Source organism: Gavialis gangeticus, unplaced genomic scaffold (genome assembly GCF_001723915.1).
Source record: "Gavialis gangeticus isolate Ggan-Ray unplaced genomic scaffold, GavGan_comp1, whole genome shotgun sequence".
NCBI classification, from domain to species: domain Eukaryota; kingdom Metazoa; phylum Chordata; order Crocodylia; family Gavialidae; genus Gavialis; species Gavialis gangeticus.
Window position 1 is genome coordinate 143,525,895 of NW_017729032.1, and position 17,236 is coordinate 143,543,130.

At 42.6% G+C, this 17,236-nt stretch overlaps 1 protein-coding gene across 1 annotated transcript in view; it reads right to left on the reverse strand.

The window, feature by feature from the left end:
- The window catches only part of SH3RF3 (SH3 domain containing ring finger 3), a 162,651-nt gene that overhangs the window by 95,448 nt on the left and 49,967 nt on the right, over positions 1-17,236 (reverse strand). The window contains exon 4 of the mRNA XM_019523841.1: positions 2,055-2,408. Within this exon, the coding sequence (XP_019379386.1) occupies positions 2,055-2,408 (354 nt within the window). The remainder of the gene's footprint in view (positions 1-2,054; positions 2,409-17,236) is intronic.

The following is a 17,236-nucleotide window of genomic DNA, read 5'->3' on the forward strand; positions in this document are numbered from 1 at the left end:
TCTGTCGTAAGTTTAAGCAAAATAATAAAACTAACTGTTTGTAGAACTGACTGGGCCCCAAAGGCGAAGCTGTAGCTGCAAGATTAGCTGACCTAACGGCTTTTGCTCAGGGTTCAGCCTTGACAATAAAACTGGATCCAACCACCTGGCACACCCAACACATTCCAGGAAAGCATGTCTCAAGAAAGCATATTCAGAAAAATCTAAAAGGGTTGGGTTTAGTAATGTTAATTTCAAACCTAAAAATGCTGCATTGTAATTTACTTATTGGATAAACCCGAGTCTGGGTAGTAACCTTTTATGATAATTTTTAACACCTTTCAATACCATAGGGTAACAGCTATAAGGCAAAATTGTGAGTGGCTCTAAAGCCAACAGATTAGCATAAAACTAGGTATAAAAAGCGTGTGCATCATGTGACAAGCAGGAAGGAGGGAACAGAATGGTCATTGCTTTTCCAAGCCCAGACTCCAGACTCCCAGTGTGAGTGACAATCGGATCCTAATCAAGGGACCTTCCCCAGTAATCCCTCCAACAGCGTCGATCAGGGATGCCTGACTTTGCTGGAATCACTTGGCATGCACCTGGCATCGAGGAACTATCGATAAGTTGCCAACCCCTGTCTGTCTATCTGTTGTTTCAAACAGCCCAGTGGCTGATACCCTCGCAGTGCCCACTTGGCCTGCGACAGATTGATCCATCTATCTGTTATTATCTGTTATTATTTACTATTAATACTTTAATACTGCATTATCTGCTTGTCGCATTTATCTTTCTGTTAACTGTTGTCTGTGTAAGCTATAATAAATTTACTTTTGCTTCACTCCCAACTCTGCCTCCTCGATCCTGAACCAAACAGCCCAGTGGCTGATACAGTTGCAGTACCCAGTCAGTCTGCAACTAAATTGATACACTCACAGTGCCCAGCTGGCCTGTGTCATGCATATGAAAATCTCCCCTGCATTCAGCCTCCTTCAGACCTCCTTAGGGTGCAGACATAACATATTAACTATGAAGTGAATTGGCTTCACTGCATAGTAAAAGTGAAGTAGACACACGACCCACAGTGTTATGTCACAGTAGCATAACTGAGGGAGTAACCAGTGCAGCAGCTCCAGGTGTCTCCTTTGTGGTGGGCGGCGGGGAGGGGGGGCAGGGGAAGAGTACCTGTTGTCTCAGCAGCATGCCACAACTGGCACAACAGGAGCCAGTGCTGCCCTGGGTGCCAAGCTGCACAGCTACACCTTTGGTACATCAAGGAAAGTGAGGGTGAAGTTACCCCTCAAGGTAAGGAGAAACTATGTGCAAGGTACATTGGTGTACCAGTCGTATGCATCCCACTAGCCAAGTTCAACCCAGTGTAGTCATTTGCCCAAATGAAAATTGGCTGTCCACCACTGAGTGGCCAGGCACTTATATAGCACCTGTATGGGCAGCCAGCTAGGAAGAACTGGTTGTGCCTCCACTTCTTCCTACAAAACAAACATGCCGTGGAGCAGAGTACTAGATGATCACTACAGAGTAATCTGTGCTTCTGCAGCCTCACTCTAGTGTCATTTAAGGGAAAGCTAAACTGAAATTACTGGCACCCCAAGGATGGTGTAAAAATGAGAGTAGGTTGGTAGCTATATGTTTACATCCATGTAATCTAAAAATGGACAGAGTGATCATTCAGAAACTTTCCTGAAGGTGGGTGGAGGAATTGTGCCTTGGCTAACAATCCTGTTTTCCAAGCTTTATCCTACAAATAATTTTCACAGCACAGTTTGAAATCTCCCAAAATGTGGGGTTGCCAGAGAAATCAGGACAGACCCTTACCCACACTTATCACCTACAAAAATTCTATAAAAAACCAGCAGTCAGAGTAGTTGTCACTGGGGAAAGGGCAGTAAACAACAAAATGCTGTGCATAATATGTAATTATGCATAAAACACATCCATTTGTTTTGCTAATGTGTAGGTCACTGTGATAGAACAGATATAATAAATAGCATTATGTATTGGGTCTCATCCCGGTCTCAGCTCAGCATAAAGGTTAATCTGTGCATTTTTACCTGGGCTGGAGCACTGGATGAAAGATGAGTCAAGTCTCCAATTCTGGCAGCAGCACGAGGATCACTAGAGCTGATCAAGACAGGAGCGCTGATTTCCATGGAGTGCCTGTTATTCAGGGCCTGGGAGGACTTGTGTGTCATGCTGAGAGCTGTGAAAGAGTGGCGCTTCTTGGCATTCTTCTTGCCGTCAATATGCCGCTGGATGGCACTGACTGCTCCAGTATTGTTTAAAGTAGAGCACTGGGTCAAATTTACAGCTGTGCTGGTGTCAGATGGCAAGGGGACATCACAACCAGATGCTGCAGCTAAACACGTCTTGTCCATCTCAATAAGCTGCTTAGCCGATTCATTGAGCTAAGTGCAGAGAGGAAGGAAGGGGGGAAAAAAAGAAGGGAGGAACATTAAAAGCTGTCACATCTTGCCTATGAGTTGGTGAGTTCAAATTCTGCGCTCATGCGAGAGGCAGTGGGACTTCATTTACAAAAGCATTAACCTTTCCCAGCATTTAAAAAAAAAAACACAACAGCTGAAGTCTACCATTCTAATACCCCTGCACATACATTGGGCATATGCCTAGTAAAGTCAATGGGGCTGTACTGTGCACTTGAGAAATTTTTCTTCAAGTACTGGCAATTACCAATAACATTATTTTTGTATTTTATTGGCCTGTATTGGATAGGTTAGGGTGAGCTGGAAAAGACAGAATGCTTTACTCTTTGAGGCAGCAGCCGGCTTTCAGCTCTCCAGGGTTCTACAGCAGGAACAGCATAGTATTTGTCTGGTTGAAGGGGAATATCCAAAAATAAAATAAAAATTCAAGATGCAACTTATATGCACAGCAGAGAAGAGATGCCACAGGGTAAGAATTCAGATCAGTTGGTCTACAAGCAGACAGTCAAAAAGGAAAGCACTCAAACCTACAGTGCATTTTTCAGGGTGTGACTCCAAGTAACATGTTTAAGGGAACCAGTGTCAGAGCCAGGATAAGAAGTCTGGAGTTCTCTCATCTCCTAGTTCTAGACACAGTTCAGCATGCTAGATTTCTTTCTACTGGACAATGCCCCTTTCAGCTCAACTTCTAGGGAACTAAGGTCTGGGTAAGTTTAACAACGCCACTGGTGTTTAATAAATATACTATTTTATTCTAGTGGCGGGGAATATAGACGATCAAGTAAAGGTTGTCAGAATTCATTAGCCACAGTGTGGCTATGGAGAGCACGCTAACGTTTCCATTATACTACCTCACTTTTCCCAGTATCATCATTAATAATATATGTGCCTGAGGTTTGCTATGTAGAGTCCCAGTCCAGAAGCATTTCTTCCAAAATCTCTCTAATGTTTTTTCTTGCATTTCTAACATAACTAATGTTTTTATCTTGATATGAGAATAAAGCAAAGGCTATTTTTAAACACTGCCACTTCAACCGAACAGTAACAGGCAGGCATCTTTCTGGCTTGTACAGGAAGGGCTATTTGTTCTCAAAGCTTAAGGAAGCAATAAATAGAAAACATTAAAAATGACTCCAAGGACCCTCTCCAAGGGTTTGAGATTTAGCGTGCAGTTTATGGAGAAGGTAAGATACGGCAAAGTCAATTTTCAACTAACTGCTCGTGATCATTTTAACACCCTGGTCCTAAGAAATGCAGAAAACGTGAAGTATGGAGCACCCACTGCTCTGAAGTTTCTGATTTCCCAGATGGTATCATTTGGGTAAGAAAGAGTTTTTTGTACATATATGGACAGTCTCTGGACCTAGATAAATGACAATATTCACAGTTCTATGAGGTGCATTCTGAATCAATCGGCTTTTTCCTTGCAAAACTCACTGACAACAGATTTATTGTTCAAAGTGTACAGAGAGCTGGTGAGAAAGGTGTTGTATAGCCAACCAACCTTTATATTAAACCAGCATACCATGCAATAAGCTTTCATATTTAATGAACAGAAGCAATACAGGAAAATGATACCTAAAGCCAAAGGCTGAGAAAATCAAATATACTAAATGTTGTATAGGATAAAATGATTATGATGATTATTATATATATTATGGTAGCATCCAGAAGGTCCAGACAAGCATGGGGTCTGCTTGGTTGCATAAACATATTGAAAGACAAAGGTCTGCAGGGCAGGGATTAAGGATCCAATTTAAAAACAAGATGCAACAAGTGAGAGGAACGTACAATGAGGGTAATGGCAATGAGATCATGCTGTTGAACAGCCTGATGGCTCCAAATTGCTGCGACAATGTTTTAAAATATAAATAAGTAAATAAATAAATAATGCCAGCACTTTCCCCACAAGTCCACATAAGTCTTCTGGACTTCCGTCTCCAGTTTACAGAACATAATTCCTAAATAGGAGGTGATGAATATGCTAGTATCTAGAAAATAAACATCAACATGCTGTAATCCTTCATTTACTGACAGGCTCTACCAGTCAACCAATAACCTCCAATTAGTGATGTTCTGCTACTGACAGTGCAGAGAATAGCTGCTGGGAGTCACTGATACTGTTCAATTAGAAGGCCATTTTCTCAGCTGCACTCTTCAATATGGGACCATTATGGGAGCCAGCACAGTATACTGCACCTGCCAATTTTTGCCTATAACAGCTGATCCCATTGCAGATTCTTCAAGAATGTCCATTATTTCCCACTTCATCATGTTCTAAATTGGAACAACCTAATATTTGCCAGCAGGCTCCAAGTTGCAAGGAAACCAGATGGCTCTCCTCCCTTAAGGTGTTCCAGCTCTGCTTACCCAATCAATGAAGATATCCTAAATGAATCATTTGAAAACGTAAAGGAGGACTAGGGAAACTCTACCATAATTTATTATGAGATGCAAAAGTATCTTTTCTACAGAAGAACCTGATGAAATAAATTTGCTAGTATCAAACTGGATAAGCATATCTGCAAAGAGCTTTATAAAGCACTGGGACTTCGTGATTTAGCAGCCATGTCCCATGTGGAGAGAAACCCTCCTGCTCTTTACAACACAACTTGAACTACGATTCCATTTGTAATATCCAGTTTATAAATCCCACTGGTTGTCAACTAATCTGACTGTGAAGAAGACCCTTGTCATACAAGAAAGCTATTTTTTTACAAAGCAAAACCACCACAAATATGATGATGAGATTGCTAATGTAAAGGGCTATGTAAATTATAACTTCATATCAGTACAAGCCAAAAAAAAAATCACTCTCAATTTTAATGCACTGTGTAAGCCAAAAAAGAAAGCAAAAATCCCCCTTAAACCAACCAATAGATCTAGGTAGGTAATAAAGAAATACACTAATAGGCTAACACTCAAAGCATTGGGCTTGGCAAGATAAAATTGTTGGAAATATTTTATAAGGCAAAAAAATCAATAGTATTATAGCTGCAACACTTCGTTGCAATGATCAAGCTCAGTAATTCTGGTCCATGCTTCATAAATGCAGGAGGGCCAGACAAAAATGTCTTCCTGCCTAAACAGAAAGAATGAATTTCTCTTTGTGTATGCCTTACACAGCTTTTTTTTTAAACCATGATTACAACACTGAAAATGTAAATTCATTACCATCTCCTGCTCCTCTCTAGAAAAGAAATGTTATTTTGTAGAAGCAAATCTTAATGGAGAGTGCTTTGATATCCAGGAGCTCTGATCCACAGACACTCCCAGGATTTGAACATTTCTGGGACTGTGTGGATTTTCCACAATTTACTGAACTGTTCATTTCAGGATTTCCACTTTCGAGCACCTTGCTGATGTAAGATAAAAAAGACCAAAGCCAAAGTCCTGGCCCTGTTAACTCAATGGCAAAACAATTATTTTCTTCAGTGGGGTCAGGATTCCCTTCCAAAGGGAAATAGTGTAATGAGTAGGGCCATCGTACGGAACTCAGTATGGACTGAACCCTACAAGCTGCTAAGTAATCTTATCCATTAGGTCAATTAATGATATGCTCAGCTTCAACCCTGTGAAGAGTCCCACTGTTCAGCGCCAGAGTACTCAGCCCCTTGGAGAGACCTCTGCAGCCAATACTGGACTTTGGACAGAATCAAAAGAATATTTTGGAGAGGATTCTGTCAGGGTCGCTGTGAATCATAAGGCCCACTTTTATGGAGAGACTGATGAGAGTAGATCTATTAGCTGATTTTGGGGTTGTGCATGGCTAAGTTAACTACACACCAAGTTAAGCTTGTAAAGCTACTATCTCTCTTCCCCGTGACAGAATTCCCGCACTTGTAGGAAATGCACGGGTAACTGGGCATTGCTTTGACTAGCTCTGTCTGTGAAGAGAGCATATCCTTAGATTAAGCTAGCTCTCTGTCCTCTTCAGTGTCTGTCTCACTTCTGAACACATTTTCCCCTCAAAAGAGACAGTAATCAAGATCCAATTCATTTCAAAAGCTGCTGATCTTAGTCTGAGCCACACTACTCACTTATCCACCATCCAAACTATCATGCCTTTGGCCCCTAGCCAAAAACAGTCCATAACCAAGACATATAAAAAGAACCAGATGAGGATTCCCCCCCCTTTCTGGCTTTTAACTATGATTACTTTAGATATTCTGCTTGAGCCTTTACCATCTGGACCACAGACATACATGCATTAAGTTGGATCACTCCGAACTTCTCTGCTGCCAAAATTATTGTTTTATTAGTCTCTCGATAAACTTGACTGTTATGCAGAATACATTATGATGATTTTCCCTCTTTCTCCCACCTCTTCTTCCACCCCAATACATTTCAGTCTGATATGCGTGTGTTAAGAAAGGAACGGAGAGAAACAGCATGAGCAGGTTTCTCTATTAAAGATGAGGTGATACAAGACTTTGGGCTGGATTGTGATTTGCAAGAAGTGGAAGTACTTCTGCAGGAAAACAATGTTTCATTCTTACCGTGCATGCCTTCCCTTGTAAGAAAAACCCTTCATATAGGACTAAGAACCCACCATCTCCCTGTGTGAACTAATGGACCTGGGGTCTAGCTATGAAGGATCACACACCCAATTAAATCCTTCACCAAGTGCATGAGAACGAGGATGAGGGAAGAATTACTTCCTTGCCAGACTGCATCATAATATGCTGCTGGTATAGATCTATATTAAATTACTATGTCACGGACAATGGAGGAAATAGAGGCAGCACTGGAATAAAGGCCAGGCTTGAACTAGAGACTTTTGCAGGCATGGTAATGTTGTCTAGGGGTGTAGGTTTTTATGGCACTTCCATACCAGCAAAAGCCACAGCATGGATGCAGTTATGCCACTAAAAAGATGCAATGTCAGGACAGCTTCTTTTAGTCAGTGAATCAGCATAAAATCCAGTGTAAATCAAGAAGTGGAAGGAGTTCTGCAGAAAAGCAGTGTTTCATGCTTTCTCCGCGTGTCTCCTGTTAAGAAAGAGTTACCAACTGAACACATGAGGGATGCTGGTGATCAGATGCAGATATAAACAAACAAATGTAGGTCGTGTTAATTCCATGGTTCATTAGAAACAGAAATGGGAAAAGAAATCAGGGTTTCCCAAAGAAAAAAGAAAGATAATTTAGTATGGAAAGAAATATTGAACTCAACATTTTAAGTATTATTACAGCAGGGTAAAAAATAAAATTAAAACTATTAATAATATTTCTTTAAAATGTCCCTCTGAGCAAGTTAAAAATGTGTATACCCAGACACTGCAAATTTTTATATTTTACAGTTCATAAACACTAAGAAGATTAAACACACTAGTATTGAATGCCTTGCAGAGACTTTGGTAAATTGTAGTGCCATGGCTGATTTTCTGATTAAAATTAACAGTCTGAATTTATTACAGTGCTTTCAGTTCAGACAAGGTGCTTGTAGAAAATATTAGGTCCTATCCTCTCATTAAATTGGTTTCACTAATAGTATTATTTATGCTCTGAAGCATGGTGAGTTGATTCAATGATAAAGAGTGTAACTGCATGAACTATTTCTGCTTTTGGCATACTAAGATCAGCATTTTTTGAAATTTTCTTAACATTCTCATTTTGGAAAACTAAACCTAAATACACATCCTAAAGTGATAAAGGAAATTTCTTTTTAGGCCATTTAAACTTTCCACCAGAGGATGCAGCTACGCGAAATGCTTTACTGGTCATTAGATTAATCTAAAGTGCAGACTAATCTAATGCACAGTAAAGCATCGCCTTCTACACATACATAGCAATTACTGCACAGTATATTAGTTTAATACACTGTTTTATAGTACCTGTAGATACAGATACTAGAAAAATGGCATATTAACTGATGTGCCATACTGCATGTGTAGACGCTGATTTGGAGCAAATTGCTCTGTCAGCCTAGGCAGTAGTGGGGTCACTGAGGGTGGGAACAGCTGTCTCCGCCCAGGCAGATGCTACCTGCCAGCCACATGGAAATTGGGAGGATAGGTCCTGGTCTTCACTGGGCAGGCAGGCAGCTGCCCAGCAGCTGGGACAGCTGTCCCAGCCACATGGAAATTGGGACAAGTTCCAATCTCCATGTAGCTGGCAAGCAGTGTCCTGCCAAGCTGGGACAGCTCTCCTCGCCCCTTGTGGCCTCCTGCTTTTCAACTGACTGGGAGCAATTTGCTCCTGGTCAGTGTCTAAACATGCAGTACTAGGCATTAGTTAATGAGCCATTTTTCTAGTACCTGTAATGGCACATTAGACCAATATATTGTGCAGTAACTGCTGCACACATGTAGACAGTGATGCTTTACTGCACGTTTGATTAGTCTAATGTGCAGTAAAGTGTCTCACATAGATGCACCCAGTGAATCTATAATTACAGTCATAGTAAAGGACTGTAAAAGAAATTAACACAACTGCTACAGAGCAGATCTCAGGTTTTACAAATAGGTTGATAAAGGACAAAATATACATTTAAAGTTATATTTAATGCATGCATTTTGGATCTCCTCCTTTTATTTGTCAATAGTGAATAAAAACATCTCTAGAAAGTTCCTCAATTTGCTTAAGAGTTGTTTGAATGCACTGGATACTAGTTATAAAATTGTTACAGCAAATGCCAATTTATATACTCTTTCTTCTTTTGCACATGGAGACAAAGGAGGATTATAATGAAAACAAAAGAGTATTCAATAGATCTCAGAGTTAATCTCTGTAACAATCAACTGTTGCATTTCTTAATTTACTGCAAAGGAAGGGCTTGCAAATAAAGAACAGATTTTCTTGTAAGTGGTTTATCCACCATAGAAGACAAGACTCCAACAACAACCCAGTCTGATTCAGAGCAGATTTACTTTCTGCAGACTGAAGATGAAAAGAGCACAGTACATGGACAGCACTGCCACATGGACAACATGTACATATCTGTCCATACCCAGTGTCAGCATAAAATACACTGCATTTACCTAAATCCTGGCCCTGAATTTAAGATGACACCCCAAAAATTAGATTCCAAAGCTGGAAAATTTATAAACATGTTATATTTTCCAGTGACAGAATCTAATTATTGGAGGGTTGTCTTATAGCCAGAGCCATAACTGAGGGTAAACAGCAACAGGAGGGCAGGGGGTGGGGGGAGACAGGAGGCCTGACCCTCATCAATTGCTCCCTGCTACTTGTCTCCCATTCCCTGCTCTGCTTGCCTCCCCTGACTGCCCCCACTACTTCTTAACCCTCAATGGTGGCTCCAGCTCTGGCCCCGCTCCAGCCCAGGGCAGGAAGCACACAGTTGTTATGGTCCCTGCCTGGTCAGCCAGCAGCAGCTGTGGCAGTGGCAGCCCCAGCCAGCGCTGAAGCTGGAGCCATTGCAACCATTGCTGCCTGGCTAGGCAGGGGCCCAAGCCACCATGTGCTCCATGTCCTGGGCTGAAGCAGGGCCAGAGCCAGTTTTGTTGATCAGGATAAGCGTTGGCAGGGTGACAGGAAGGTGGCAAAGGCTGCAGGGAGCAGATGGGAGTGGGGTCAGCTACTGCAGGTACAGCTCCAACTTCAACCCAGAGCCCAGGCTGGGGACAGAGCTGGATCCACTGCCTTGCCCCTAACACCGCCCCCCCACCCCCACACACTTTGTCCTTGAATCCAAGATGAGGGGCTTTCCCCTTATATGTTGAAAAAAACCTCCTCATCTTGGATTTGAGTAAATATGGTACTTTGCTAGGACATGCTGCAATCCCTATACATTGTATGCTTTCCTAGCTGAGATACAGGTTTCACACTCTTCTCTAAAAGCCTGCTAAAGAGATAACCAAGCTGTCAACGGAGGAAGATAAATCCCCTGGACTTACAGTTCTCCAATAGCTAGCCTATATATTTTTTTAAACAGACCTCCTGATCATGCCAGATGTATACAAACTTAAAAACATTTTGGGGGAAAAATATGTTTAATTCTGTTTCTTGAAAGACAGAATATATTTAATAAGGTATTTTCCTGTTTAACAAGATCTTCATCATTTAGCTGCAGTATCATTTCTAAGTCACTGTGAGAACAAAAGAATGGAAAATTTGGGAGACCAAATATTAGGACATGCTTGGAAAAGCTGTCAGCACAATTTTGCAAAATTCGAAATGCAGCAGCAAAAGTAAACACTAACCTCTGGGTGGGGAATTGGGAATTCTTTTCCCTCCCACCCGAGGCGTAGGAGGGAAAGTTGTTCACATTGAAATGGGACACACACATGGCTTGGAAAACTGCTTAAGATGTGAATTAGGTTGTAACAACTGTTCTGGAGCAAATAATAACTGGTCACCTTTTGCAAACAAAATCTAAATTGATATCTGCATTAATAAGCAGAAAGAAAAAAAATCTCACTGTGAAAATTAAGGAACCCATGAAAAGTACATTTTTTCCTTTTTTTCCTCTACCACTTTCTGGAAAAAAATCAAGCTATGCAGCTTCCATTCTTCAAGTAAACTAACTAGTGTCTCATTGATGAGGTGAGCCTGGGCTCATGAAAGATTATGCTATACATCTCTGATGCGGTCAGTCTATATAGTGCAAATTTGCTCTGTCTTCTGCCTGACTGCAGTCTACCACTGCTAACCACTGACCTCTCCTTAGTTTCTCACTGACATGTTATCTGCAGATAAATGCACCTCAGAATAATATATTATTAGTTAATTCAACTGATTCCAATAGAAACGAAAGCAAGTACAGTCTTCATATCACTAACGCTGGCTGAATCCTGCCCCATTAAAAACAATAACCAGAAAAATAAACCTGAAAAAAGTTTTGCCCCAAATTTATGGATGAGATTCTGATTCCTCTGAATTCAGTGACAGCAGGATTGGGCCTCATATAGCCGTCCATTTCAGGATATTATCTAATAGAACTAGTCGGGAATTTCTGACTAAACATTTAGTTCATCAGAAAATGCAGGGCCTTCAAACCCGAAACTTTCCTGTGAAGTGTGCCAGGTTTGATAATACTTGAAGAATGCTGTGCACTTGAAAGCTTGTCTCAATTTATTCCAGCACTGCAGTTGGTCCAATGAAAGATATGAACCACAAAAATCCTTGCCTCTTGCATATTTCCTGAACCATCATGGCTACAGCATCACTCCACCACTACCTCTTTCATCAGGAAACAATTTTTCAGGTTAAGAGGGGAGAGTGGGGAGACAGAGAGAGAGGGTGGGGGGAATCACATAAGAATCACTAAGAGCCCAGTTATTCGGGAACTCAACTGTGACTAAGGCCCAGATTCAGGACGCTGAAGTAGCATCTCTCCCATCCATTACATGCAAATCCCCTAATCACTGGGTGACTGATTTTTTTGGGTGGTTCCATCTCGCTCACTCTCATTCTCCCCATTTGTTCATGAAAGTATCTTTGAAGTTTCCCTGTTTTGCTCTAACGTGGAACAGGAACATTTTTGAAATCTTGACAACTTTCAGAGGACAGTTAAATGTCTCTAGTGTCTCATGTCTTAAGGTGAAAGTTGCCTCAAAATCTATGTTGTTAAAACATTGTGTTTGGTTTAACTTAAGGTATGATTTGAAAACATTTTAGTTTAGCCACAGCAACTATGAATATTTACGAAGCCTAAGTTCCTACACTTTTTAGGAAAATCATCTTGAGTGTGTTTGATAGCCCTAGCTGAGGTATCAACTGTCTTCTCCAGAGCTCCTTAAAAAATAAAATTCACAATAAAATTGATACATTAGGAAACTTTTCCAAAAGTGCAAAACAATGTTTTGTCCCAGTTGTTGCATGTCACACACTCGGTGACTCACCCTGGGCCCTAAAACACTCCTCTCAAAGGACAGACTATCACACACTGCGCCTATATCCAGAAAACCAAAGCAGCAGTTTTAAACAACTGAACTTCAGACATTTCTTTTACAAGGGCACCACCCTAACCCCACCTATGAGCTGCACTTGTGGGTGTACAGACAACTATTATTCTTATTTGTATTACTACAGCTCCTAAAAGCCCCAGTCATGGTCCAAGACAAACAGAAAAGAGCATGCAGTTCCTGATCAAAGAAATCCCATTCAAAATATAAAACAGGAGACAACAGATGAATACACACAGGTGGGGGAGTAGAAGGAAACATTGAGGCAAATCTTTTGCAGGGGTAGAAGTAGCTATGAAAGGCTTTATAAGTAAAGACAAGAAGCTTATCCCTGATGTGATGGAGAAGGGGTAGCCAGTGAAAGGATGCAAGGACAGAGATGATGGAGGTCTATGAGCCACAAGATAGGAAATGATCTTTGCAGCAGCCTTCTGGGTGGGTATGAGAACAGCAAGATGACATTGGTCAAAGGCAAAGAAAAGAGTGCCATAGTAATTGAGATACTAAGAGCCTGGACCTGTGTATTGGCTGTGTGGGTGAACAAAGACAGACACAAGTATGTGCAATTCCAAAATGCTACATCACTACCACCAGAGTTGAAGGAGGATCTTTTCTGGGAAAGCATTCACACATTTTACCCTGCACAGCTACTTCAGGTATAGGGCATGCCAGCGAGGACTTGTTCTGTACACAGAAAGCTAATCCTGTTCCTAGGGTGTAGAGCAGTCGCATTTGTCCAGTATAGGATTCAGCTCCCTCTTTCCTCCAGGAGGGATCCCCAGATGACCCAGAAAGAAGTGGTGCTCAGAGAGTCTTTGGACCACATAGTGTGACTGCTTCAAAGTAGCTTCCTCAGCAGATCTGGGGCAGGAATCACAGCACTAAGTACTGGGAGACCAGCAGGGGGTGCAGGATCAATCAGGTCTGTACCCCCCTTGAAATCCAGGCCTTCCCAGTTAGTAGGTTACTTCATTTCCCCCTGGTGAGAGAGAACAGTGCTGAGAGGAAAAGTAACCCCCTTCCCAAATCCCAGACAACCTGTAGGATTAAACAGAACAGAGTCCAAGAAGCACCACCTCTATCTTCTGACTGAATTAGGGAGCAAGGAATAAAGGACAAATAACTGTCCCAAAGGCTTATTTTACTGCTTTCACTTCAGAGACTGGTGACAGGAGCATCCCAGGTAAAAACAGGCCTCTTCATCTTAGATTTCAGTTGCTTCCCCTGTTGAGACCTTAAGCAGTTGGCACTTTTCTTGCCCTTGGTAGAAATCTTCCTGAAGCTGTTAGCATTACTAAAGCTGTTACCAGGGTTCGAATTACACTTTGACTCTTAGGAGGTCTGCAAAAAAAAAAAAGGTTGCCTATCATGATGCCATAATAAAATTGGAGACTCCCCCAGGATATGATTTTCAAACCTTACAGGGGAGCTCTTGTCTCTTCAGGGGGGATCCAAGCTCCCCTGTAATTCAAACCCTGGCTGTTACTAAAGAGAAACAGAAGCCAAGCACTTGCTCAGTATACTTTCTCCCAGGTTGTAAGGCATGATGAGGAAAGTGTGCCCAAAGTGAGATTTACTCCAATGGCTGACTTGCAATACCCTGCCTGTGCCTTTCCTGATTTATCCCAAACTTTCCAAAATAAACTGTATTCTAAAGTAAAATAATTCTCTTTAACATTTCTTACTGAACTATTTCAGTTTTGCCTAAATGGGCTGGAGAACTTCCAAGCCACATCTGTAATAAGATGCTTGCTTGACCCTTATTTACATGGCATCTTACACTGAGGTAGTTCTAGACACTGTAGGCACAAAATGAATGATACTGCACCAGATTCCATGTAAATAAGGGTCAAGCAAGCAGCCTATTATTAAATAGCAGAACTAACAGTAAATCAAGGGAAGATTGTGAGGGACAGAAGGGTTGCCACATTACCCTCACCTCCTCGTTTAGAGGTAATGCAATGCATAGAACATGGACTACTGTCAGTACCTTTAACAGAATTTCACTAGAGAACATAGAATTGCATAGGCCATACAAGCAAATATACAAACAATCTGTCAGGGGATAAAGGAAACAAAAAACAAAACCATGCATATTATTTCTTTTATTGGATAGAGCAAAAAATATGATGGGCAAACTTTTAAGAACCCGATAGGAGTCTACACGCTGCCATACGGCAATGTTGCTATGGCTCCATGCTTTAGTACTTCCTTTTGGAAGTGTTGGCGAAGTACAAGATAGGGCCTCGGGGCCTGGTGGCCCTGTGCCCGACTCAGCCGGGCCATGGAGATGAGTCCATTGGATTTAGCTGTGCAAAGGGGTTACCCAATTCTCACCTGCCACAACTCGATGTTGGATGGTGCTTTAATCAGGAGGTGTTCAAATCCACTGTAGCTAGACTCCAATGCGCCAGACTTAGTCCATCTTCTGGGGCTCCAACCTCCCCTGCATGCCGTCCATGCGCCACCCAGATGTTAAAGTGTCTGCCATGCCCTGGATCTCAACAAGTGACCTCTTTCTCAGCTTTGCACTTACAGGCTCGTGGCTGACTCATGCCTATCTCCCCATTATGATAGTCCCCAGGGCCCTAACAGTCCTCCTGTCAGACCATCATGAAGAAAAAAAAAAGAACTAAGGAAGAACACAGGATATGTAACTTGAACTCAGGTAAGTTCGCCAGTGACATGGGACCTGGCAGCTTACATGCAGATCCTTCTCACTGCAGTATCCTGGGCCTTGAGGATAGTGGAATCTCTCCCCTTCTTGCAGGGCCCATACTCCCCCAGCTTAAATGAAGAATAGAAAGAAAAATCTTGGTCCTTTTCTGCAGAGTTGCTGCCCAACCGGTCAGCCTCCAGCCTATACTGATGCATAAGATTATTCCACCCTGCCCTCCAGAATATCTACTACTCCCCCTGGCTTGGTGTCATCTGCAAACTTGCTGAAGGTGCACTCTACGCCATCTTCCGGGTCGCTGATGAAGACACTGAACAAAAATGGCTCCAGGACCAACCCCTGGGGCACTCCACTTGATACCAGCTGGCAACTAGACACTGAGCCATTGATTACTACTCTCCGAGCCTGATGCTCCAGCCAGTTTTCTATCCAGATTACAGTCCATTCATCTAGCCTGTACTTACTTAGCTTGCCTAAGAGAATGCTGTGGGAGACTGTATCAAAAGCCTTGCTGAAATCAAGGTACACCACATCCACCAGTCTCCCCACATTCACAGAGCCAGTCACATCATTGTAGAAGGTAATCAGGTTTGTCAGGCATGACTTGTCCTTGGTGAATCCAGGCGACTGTTCCTAATCATCTTCTTGTCTTCCAAATGCTTAGAAATGGATTCCTTGAGGATCTGCTCCATGATTTTTCCAGGGACTGTGGTGAGGCTGACTGATCTGAAGTTCCCTGGATCCTGTTTTTTCCTTTCTTAAATATGGGCACTATGTTTGCCCTTTTCCAATCATCTGGGACCTTTTCTGATCACCATAAATTTTCAAAGATGATGGCAAGTGGCTCTGCAGTGTCATCAGCCAACTCCCTCAGCTTTCCTCCCCCCGCCCCCACTCCAAACCTCTCCCTATATAAGAAAGCTATATAATATATATAACTAAAAAATGTTGGGTTCTCATTTTTTGACGGTCTCTGTCTATATAGTAGCTTTTTTTTACAAGGCGAGGTTTGTGGGGAGGGAATAGGGGGAGGGAAAGGGGGAAGGAAGTTGTATATAAATATCTTCCCAGTTGTGGGGGGTGGGGTGGGGGAAGAGAAGCTATATATTTTTATGTAACACCTCCCCACCAAGGCTAATTGCTTCTTTTGTCTTGTTAACTCAGTTTGCTCAGTATTTATCACCCTTACCTAACAAAATGTACTTTAGGCCATATGAAGCCAATTATTTTATGTTTAGGGTAAAAATAACTTCACTTGTCATTTTTTTCATTTATATGAAACAAGCATTCAGTTTAAATCCACACTCACGGGGACTGTGGCCTGTACTGTATCGATCTGAATGTGGTCTAATATTCCAGAGATTTGTGTTTCTGGAGTTCATAAAATCATAGAAAATTATGGTTGGCAGGGACCTCAGGAGGACATGGAATCCAACCCCCTCTGCAAAGCAGGACCATCCCCAACTAGATCATGCCAGTCAAGACTTTGTCCAGCTGAATCTTAACAACCTCCAAGGATGGAGATTTCCACAACTTCTCTAGGTACCTGTTCCAGTGCTTTACTACCCTCCATGTGAGAAAGTTTTTTTTAAATATCTAATCTAAATTTTCCTTGCTGCAACTTTAGACCATTGCTTCTTGTCCTGTTATCTGCCACCAGTGAGAACAGTTTAGCTCAGGGGTGGGCAATTATTTGGGACTGGGGGTCATATAGGGAGTTTTGATGAGTTGTCATAGGCTGGTCAGCAGCTCGCCTTGCCCCCCTGCAACAGCTCACCAAAACTCTCTATGTGGGATGGGGCCGTGGGCTGGCTGATTGAGAGCAGTGTTCACGAGTAAGATGGGTGGTCAATCCCAGGCCACCGGGGATCATAGGGTAGGGTTGTGGTGCAGCCCCTGCCATTTGGGGAGATGTGTAGGGGTGTAGTCCATGCATGGCTGGCAGGGGCTGCCTGAGCACTAGGTCCCAGAAGCTGGCTGGAGGTGAGGGGAGTGAGGAAGAGACAGGGGGTACATGCAGCAAAGCTCACCCCACAGTGTGGTCCTCAGCTGCCCCCGTGGTGCTCCTCAAGGGGCTGAGCCTGCACCCAGGGCAGCCCAGGCCATGCTGCCCATGCCCACCAGCCCTGCTGTGGCCAGTGTGCACAGCTTTCTGGCGGGGCTGCTCCTGGTGCAGCTGCAGCCACCTGGGTCCTGTTTGGCTCCCCTCACCTCCAGTGGCAACTTCTCTTCTTACTCCTGCC